At 51.0% G+C, this 8,808-nt stretch overlaps 1 protein-coding gene across 2 annotated transcripts in view; it reads right to left on the bottom strand.

Annotated features, from left to right (window-relative positions):
* Positions 1-335: 335 nt before the first annotated feature.
* Positions 336-8,808, bottom strand: part of EXOSC10 (exosome component 10) — a 29,930-nt gene continuing 21,457 nt past the window's right edge. The window contains exons 18-25 of one of the 2 annotated variants that reach the window (XM_011996604.1): positions 7,230-7,325; positions 6,931-7,002; positions 5,062-5,146; positions 3,860-3,933; positions 3,016-3,187; positions 2,047-2,108; positions 1,410-1,486; positions 336-464 (exon numbers count right to left, since the gene is read on the bottom strand). In XM_011996604.1, the coding sequence (XP_011851994.1) occupies positions 434-464; positions 1,410-1,486; positions 2,047-2,108; positions 3,016-3,187; positions 3,860-3,933; positions 5,062-5,146; positions 6,931-7,002; positions 7,230-7,325 (669 nt within the window). In that variant the 3' untranslated portion in view covers positions 336-433. The remainder of the gene's footprint in view (positions 465-1,409; positions 1,487-2,046; positions 2,109-3,015; positions 3,188-3,859; positions 3,934-5,061; positions 5,147-6,930; positions 7,003-7,229; positions 7,326-8,808) is intronic. The other variant, XM_011996605.1, reaches the window with a different exon arrangement.

Raw genomic sequence — 8,808 nt, 5'->3', positions numbered from 1 at the left:
CCTGCCTTAGCCTCCCGAGTAGCTGGGACTACAGGCGCCCGCCACCTCGCCCGGCTAGTTTTTTGTATTTTTAGTAGAAAGGGGGTTTCGCCGTGTTGGCCAGGATGGTCTCGATCTCCTGACCTTGTGATCCGCCCACCTTGGCCTCCCAAAGTGCTGGGATTACAGGCGTGAGCCACCGTGTCCAGCCAGCTCTGGATTTTTCTAGAAGTCACCATAACCCCTGGAACACACTCACCTGCCCACAGACAGCTGAAGATGGTTGCCTGAACAGGATGGCAACCTGCCCAGAGCTGTGGCGGCAACAAAATAAAAGTCAGGAATCAGCTTTCTTCCAGGAAGAATATTTTTTAATGGTTTAAAAATACGTCTGTACAAAAGCAGCACTGGCATTTGGTGCTTCTGGTCCACGGGTGCTGCGTGTCTTCCAGGACTATCTCTGTGGCCAGTTGTACCTGAAGCCTCTGCAGAGACAGTGTAAAAACAACAGTTATTTCTTCTGGGTTGGCTGGATGTTCTCAGATGGTTTACAAAACGGTGCAAACCTTAATCATGCAGAACAGAGGGAGAATGGCTTGTTCGGGGGCCCCTGAGAACTCGGCGGCCCACCAGAGTTGGCTGAGCTGAGCAGCATCTCGAGAAGGCAGACCTGTTCTTCCTGCCCCCGGGCAAGTCCCCTAACCTCAGGGTCAGCTTGATTATTAGGATTTTATGTTTTTAACAAAAACATTTCGCCAGGTGCAGTGGTTCACACCCGTAATCCAAGTACTCTGGGAGGCCGAGTTGGGAGGATCAACTGAGGCCAGGAGTTTGAGACCAGCCTGGCCAACATGGCAAAACCCCATCTCTACTAAAAATACAAAAACATTAGCCGGGCATGGTGGCAGGCACCTGTAATCCCAGCTACTCGGGAGTTTGAGGTGAGGGACTTGCTTGAACCCAGGAGGCGGAGGTTGCAGTAAGCCGAGATTGTGCCACTGCACTCCAGCCTGGGTGACAGAATGAGACTGTCACAAACCAAAACAAAACCAAGTCAAACCACTCTTCAACAACAAGGATAACCCATACGTGCTTACTTTTTCCTCATTCCTAATAGGCTGGTCCAGGAAAATTTCGTAACTATTCACACCTATTTTCCCTGAGGTGACCCCAGGAAACACAGTAACTGGAAAGCCAGGAACAAGGGGCATCTGAGTCCTGGGGCGCAGTGCCTGGCTCTGTGATGTGCGGCACAGAGCAAATCACGTCCCGCCCTTGTTTTCCGAGTGGCGAGAGGGACCTGGCTGTGGGAGGTTCTCTGAGGCGTCCTGGTTGAAGACCCCTGGGCACTCGCTCCCCACTGACTGCACCATGCAGGGCAGGTGCTTTTTCACTGGGCTCCCTGGGCCACACCACCATCCACCGCGTACCTGTCTGACTTTCCCGTCGGAAAGGACATGCTTTTGTTTCCCACCGACTGTTTAATTTTTTTGGCTGCAATGCATTTCTGGAAAGAAAAGAAACCGTTTAAGCTGGGTAGGCACCTTGACCACAAGATACACAGAAACACACACCTGAGCTCAGGGGGCCAAAGATTCTAGCAGCACAGGTGTGACTTTAGATTCCCTGCGAGAGGACGTTTCTGTGTCTCTGAAGGCAAAGCTGCTAGGATGCGCTGCAAGAGGAACAGGAGGGCCCCAAAGCAGCCCTGTCCCCGTGCCTGTGGAACCTACAGCCATGCTGTTTCCCTGGCACCAGCACCAACACCCACGTGGGGCGAATGCAGGCTTGTGCTGGCCCCAAAGGGGGTGCTTTTGGCCTGCAGCTGTGGTTCCCATGGTAGCAAACACAGAATAACACCCTTTAAAACCACATGCCAGCTTTTACAGCCTCGTTTTATGAGTTGTCGGGGTAGCTGACGGGTATTGCCCGCGCTTGGGAAGAAATGAGGTGAGGAAAAAGATATGCAAAGGAATGGACTCCTGGATGGGCCTGTCTTCTCAGCAGAGGAGGAGGTCAAAAATAGGCGCCACGGGCGTGCTAAAATCCTCCAGGAACAGTTCTTACCTTGCCAGAAGGGGTCTGTTTATTTGGATCAAACTGAGAAGCAGCTTTGGATTTGCTGTTTCCTGCAAGGTAAGAGATGAGAGAGACCTGCGGTCAGGTCAATGAGTTACCAGGCATCACAGGCTCACAGCGAGGCCGGGACCACGACACTCAGGCAAGCCTTGGCTGTCAGAGCGCAACCCCCGTCACAATGAGGGGCTGCGGCTCGTGGCTCATGTAAATGAATACATGGTGATCCTGGTCCCTGTGGGCAGTCTGAAGACCAGGCCTGTTTCTCTCGGCTCTAGTCGCAGGGACGTTAGGGGCAGGTGGCTACAGCAGTGGCCCCTGCACATAAGGAAGTCCATTCTGATCTCTGTGCTGGGTGATGCCGTCAGGAACTCGGGCTCTGAGGCGACACTCCTGTATAAAGGGCCACTGTGTGGAATGGCCTCTGCGCTCTCTTTTCCAAAGGAGCATGTTGTGCCGAAGGCTGCTCAAGTCGGGAATGCCATCTGGAGCCCCTTCGAAGCAGACGGACTCTCATAGCCCCAGCACCCATAGGGGTTCATGTCATAGGTTTTGAGATTTTTCAACAAACAAAATCCTCAGTGTGTGTGTGTGTGTGTGTGTGTGTGTGTGTGTGTGAAAGAGAGAAAGAGAGAAAGAGAGAGAGAGAGAGAGAGGGTTTATGGGCACAAGTTACAGTGAGGAAGGATGGGGCCCTGGTCACAATGGAAGTGACAGGTGATCTTACTAACCCACCATGGAGGCCACCAAGAGAGTGAGCTCCAGTGGAGGAGGTGGCAACGAGGCTGCAGGCGACTGTCCACATTGCCACGGCCTCTCTGGACTACTCCAACAATTCCTGGTGAGCGCCATGCCTTGCGCAGGGAGGGCTCACTTGGCCCCTACGTTGCAGTCTCTTTCTGGCTTCCTCCCCTCTCACGCACACAGATGCCCCCCTATGGGGCCCCAGTACTTCCTCACCAGCAAAAGCCTTGAAGTCTGACTGGCTGTAGTCATAAGGCGTAAACTCTTTTTCTGGCGGCTCCAGGTCCTTTGGCTTCTTGGAAATTTTGAGTCGTTTCTTCTCTTGTTTCTGTTCTGTGGTCCTTGGGTCACTTGTTGCTCGCTCTCTCTTCTTTGCAGCATTTTCTAGCTGTAGATCAGGAACAGATGTGGGGGAGGAACAGGGAGGCACATGGGAGAGGGAACCCCGCCGGCCTCAGCAGTAGCTGGGATCCAGCTGCCTAAGTGGTAAGAAGAACTGTCAGTGGTGGGAAGAGGAGCTATGGCTGGAACTTCGGACCAACACTCAGGGTCAGCTGAAACCAATTCCTCACTGGACAATGACATGAGGTCATTTAAGAAAGGGAAGCAGGCCAGGTGCAGTGGTCATGCCTATAATTCCAGTGCTTTGGGTGGCCAAGGTGGGAGGACTTCTTTAGGCAGTCTGAGACCAGCCTGGGCAACAGAGCAAGACCTCTATCTCTACAAAAAAATGAAAAAAAATGTAGCCGGGCATGGTGGTGCGTGCTTGTAGTCCTAGCTACTTGGGAGGCTGAGGTGGGAGGATCGTTTGAGCCCAGGAGTACAAGGCTGCTATGAGCTATAATCGCACCACTGTACTTCAGCCTGGGCATCAGGGTAAGAGTAAGACCATGTCACTATTTTTTTTTTAAAAAAAGGAAATTTAAAAAAAGGTGAACTGAAAAGAAGTCAGGACTTAATATAAAGCGTAGGGCAAGCCCCCTAAGATACCCAAGGAAGATCCTGACCACAAGGAGGGGCATCGTTTTTCAAAGGAAAAAGGAGAAAGGCTGGCACGTACCGCGACCTGCTGTCGGACGGAGACGGCCTGTTCTGCTGCAGCTTTGCACGCCTCCTTTGCCTGTTCCCGGGCAGCTGCAAGGGAGAGAACTGTCTCTGGAGTTGCTGAATCCAGCAACCACCCTCCTCCATCTCCATCCTCCTCCGACTTGGCCTAGCCACAGGGGTTGTCATGGCTGATCCCTCCTCCCTCGCAGCTCCCTGGTCCCGCATCTCCACAGGACAGGCTGCCTCAGGGCTCAGGCTCAGGTGCGCTGTGCACCTTCACCTACACTTGAGCTGATTCTCCCTGGCCCTGGCTGCTCCTGTCCTGTGAACCCAAATGCTCAGTGGCCTGTGGACCTGAGGGCGTTTAACAGGATCATCACCATCACCATAGTGGACAAGCTGGCTCAAACCAGCTACTTCGGCTGCCAGCAACTCCAGCTTTCCAGCTGCTCAGGACAAACTCTTCTTCCAAGACTCCCTCCTTTCTCTCACATGCCACATCCACCTCATTCTCAAATGCTGTCAGCTTTGCTACGGGACAGATCCAGGCTCTGACAGCTTCTAGCCACCTCTTCTGCTCCCATGCTGGTCTCAAGGCCACTGTTCCCTCTTGCCTGGGCCACTGTCACGTCTCCTCTCCCTTCCTGGGTTCCCATCCTGTCGCCTATCGTCTGCTCTTGACACAGCAGCCAGAGGGCCACATGTCAGTCACTTCCCACCCTGTGTCTGCTCAGCACCCTCCTGGCTTCTGAACTCAGAGTAAAAGGCAGCATCATCCTGTGGGCCCCTACTGGCTCCTTCCCCATTTCCTGCTCTTCTCTACCCGCTCTGCTCATGCGGGCCCACTTGCTGCTTCTGAGCATGCCTAGTGAACTACCCCCAGGGCCTCTGGGCTCGCTGTGCTGTGGCTCCAGAACTCTTCTCTAGCTCACTGCAGGTCTTGTCAATGTCACATTCGTTAGACTGCCTTCTCCAACCACCGTCGAGACAGCTACAGCACCCCCCAGCACTCCCCACCCATCTCTCTGCACAGCACCTGCTGCCATCTGCCAGGAAAGACACTGATTGGCCACCATCCCTCAGCAGAAGGGAAGCCCCACAGAGCAGGGGCTGTGCCTACTTCATTCACAGCCGTATCCAGCACGTGGCTGAAACAGCTGATGTGCAACAGCCGTCCTTTAACAGCTGACTGAGTTACAAGGAAGTGAGTGCTACCTGTTTGCTCAGCTGCCTTCTTCTTGACAGTTTCTTTAGAGTCTTTTTGTACTTGCACCTGGGCCAGCTTCCAACGGTTGCTGATCTATAATGAAAGCAAATATAACAAAAAAAAACCCTCCAAAGTCAGCCACCCAAGTCTGTCTTACTTTTCATGAGATGATGTAGGGCAGGTTAACCTAAGAAGTACACACATTCTAAGTCATAAGTTTCAAATCTAAGGGCATGAAAAACAAATTTCATGCTGGCTTTATTGCTAAAATCGCTATTAAGGGGGACAAAGTGCTACTGTCCTCCAGGCACTGGGCCATCCGTCATCTCGTTCAATCTCTCTGTAACCCTGGGACAAAGGTACTGTCATCACCCTCTCTTTAGAGATGAGCAAACAGGCTCGGGGAGACTAAATAACTTGTCCAAGGGACACGGTCAGTAAATGACAGAGGCAGACTCAAGGCTGGGCTTCCACAAGTCTGCTGTGTTTCCTTATGACACCCCACTGACCTATGGCATGGAGGTGACACTGGGCATAACACACGGGACGTGCGGTTGTTCAATGTGCCACAACCCATCAGAGGAAAAGAGGAGAGGAGGCAGAAGCCCCACCTGATTCCCCATTTCTTTTTTTTTTTTTTTTGAGACGGAGTCTGGCTCTGTCGCCCAGGCTGGAGTGCAGTGGCCGGATCTCAGCTCACTAAAAGCTCCGCCTCCCGGGTTTACACCATTCTCCTGCCTCAGCCTCCTGAGTAGCTGGGACCACAGACACCCGCCACCTCGCCCGGCTAGTTTTTTGTATTTTTTAGTAGAGACGGGGTTTCACCGTGTTAGCCAGGATGGTCTCAATCTCCTGACCTCGTGATCCGCGCGTCTCGGCCTCCCAAAGTGCTGGGATTACAGGCTTGAGCCACCGCGCCCGGCCTGATTCCCCATTTCTAAAAATAGCAAGCTAACTCAGGGACAGGGACAGGGCTAGGGCCAGGGGACCTGTCGGTTTTGCCTAACACAAGAGTTCTGCTGCCACACAGAGGGAGCCAGTCACTCATGTCATCAGAACAGAGGCTTCCTGCAGGGAGGAAGGAGGCTGCGAACCATAGTTCACGTGCTGGCTCCCGGAAACATCTCAAGGGGGTCTAGGGGAGGTGTGTTCTCATCCTTACTCATAATGCTGGTAAAAACAAGCCAGATAAGTAAGATAGAGTGTTTTAAAATTAAAGCTGTCACCTTTAAGATCCTTAAAGTAACAGACATCTGTAAAAATGCATCAAGCTGTATACTTAATATTTGTGTACTTTACTACATATAGATTAAACCTCAATTAAAAAACCGCAAGTGAAGATTTGTTTCTTACAAGGTTTCCCAGTGCTTTTAAGAATCTCACTGAAGTTCTGGACCCTTTCCCTAGAAACAACGCTAGAAAATAAAGGGCTTTTACATTCATTGTCAGGGGATTCACAGATGAGATGGACTTGTCTACAATAGAAACCTGGTCTGAATAATTAGGAAATCCCCTTTTCTTAGAAAGTCTCTTTTAGGGCCAGGTGCAGTGGCTCACGCCTGTAGTCCCAGCACTTTGGGAGGCCGAGGCGGGTGGATCACCTGAGGTCAGGAGTTGGAGACCAGCCTGGTCAACATGGTGACACCCCATCTCTACAAAAATTAGCCGGGCATGATGGCAGGTGCCTGTAATCCCAGCTACTCGGGAGGCTGAGGCAGAAGAATTGCATGAACCTGGGAGGTGGAGGTTGCAGTGAGCCGAGATCGTGCCACTGCACTCCAGCCTGGGTGACAAAATGAAACTCCGTCTCAAAAAACAAAAAAAAACCAAATAACGACAAAAAAGTATCTTTTAGAACAGGTGACAAGTCCACTTACTTCATAGATTTTTGTTGATGGATCGAACTTCGCTGCCTGAGAGACGGCACGGTGTCCTAGTGAGGGCAGAAACTGGAGGAAGGAAACGGCTGTGTGAAACGTTGCCGGGAACGGAATCTAGGCCCACAGCGCAGAGGTGCTCAGATGGGGGGCTGCTGGTGCCATGTCAGCGTCTTTGCCTGGACACCAGGGCAGCTGACACACTGGCTTCAGAGGCTTCCTTCCCAGATGAAAGCATGTACAGCTATAGGCATCTCTATATATCCTGTCAGCCCTGAGTACACAAAACTACGACTCACCATCCTAAATGGATTTTCAAAGGACTCCATGATGTTCTGGGCTTTTTTCTGTGCAATTGTCAATGGACCCTTTTTATTGTCTTCAGCACTAGGTTCCTGCAGGGACAGACAAAAAAATGATCACTAATAACCATGATCATCTGTGACATCAAGACGCAAGCAAGACAGCAACAGTGAATAGTGATTTTTTTTGTTTTTGGAGACAGAGTCTCGCTCTGTTGCCCAGGCTAGAGTGCAGTGGTGTAATCTCTGCTCACTGCAACCTCCACCTCCTGCATTCAGGCGATTCTCCTGCCTCAGCCACCTGAGTAGGTGGGATTATAGGCACGTGCCACCATGCCCGGTTAATTTTTGTATTTTTAGCAGAGACCAAGTTTCACCATATTGGCCAGGCTGGTCTTGAACTCCTGACCTGAAGTGATCCACCCGTCTTGGCCTCCCAAAGTGTTGGGATTACAGGCATGAACCACCGCACGCACCCAGCCAGTAACAGTGATATTAATACCAATGGCTAAGGCTAATTTCTCATACACTCTCCTACGTATAAGGCGTTGTGTCTGCAACAGCACCCAGTAGCATTTCAATATCAGTGTGCTGGATCAGTGAATTCTCACCATGTCCTCATAGCCTATGTGGTGGTATTACTCTCACCACCTTACAGAGGAGGAAACTGAGGCCTACAGAGGTTGTGACAGTCTTTCAGAGGCTTGCAGTGAATATGAGCAGACCAAGGATTTAAACCCAGCATGGTCTGGCTCTAGAATATGAGGTCTTAATTGATGCCTGAAATTTATTTTATGTATGTATGTATGTATTTTTTTGAGATAGGGTCTTGCTCTGTTGCCCAGGTTGGAGTGCAGTGGTGTGATCTCTGCTCACTGCAACCTCTGCCTCCCCGGTTCAAGCGATTCTCCTGACTCAGCCTCCCGAGTAGCTGGGATTACAAGCATGCGCCACAACCCCCGGCTAATTTTTGTGTTTTTAGTAGAGACAGGGTTTCACCATGTTGGCCAGGCTGGTCTCAAACTCCTGACCTCAGGTGATCTGCCCACCTTGCCCTCCAAAAGTGCTGGGAGCCACCGCACCATGCCTAAAATTTAATAGTACATACCTTTACAGGGAATCATTGAAATTATACGACAAAATGCTGCTTCCAACTGGGTTCATAAATATGTGCTATCCTTTTGCTTCATTTGTAATTATGCCCCTTTGCAACACAGAGTGTGGGGAGACCACAGCCTCCTTTACCCCAAACAGCACTTCCGTATCAAAGCAGCCCAGAGTTCATGCTAACATGTTTAGCTAATAAATCACCTTCATGACTCAAATTAGCTCTGAGGTCAACTAAAGCACCTCATATTTTCTCATTAATTGCTAAAGCAAGGCCCAATCTAGATTTATGAGATTAAGTTAAAAACAAAAGTCAAGCCCGGGCCACATGGTGAAACCCCATCTCCACAAAACATACAAAAATTGGCTGGGCATGGTGGCACATGCCTGTAGTCCCAGCTACTCGGGAGAAGGCTGGGGCAGAAGGATTGCTTGAGCCCAGGAGGCAGAGGTTGCAGTGAGCCAAGAT

This window comes from Mandrillus leucophaeus, unplaced genomic scaffold, assembly GCF_000951045.1.
Source record: "Mandrillus leucophaeus isolate KB7577 unplaced genomic scaffold, Mleu.le_1.0 Scaffold52, whole genome shotgun sequence".
In the NCBI taxonomy this organism is placed as follows: Eukaryota; Metazoa; Chordata; class Mammalia; order Primates; family Cercopithecidae; genus Mandrillus; species Mandrillus leucophaeus.
The sequence above is the reverse complement of the archived record's forward strand: the minus strand, read 5'-3'. Positions and strand labels throughout refer to the sequence as shown.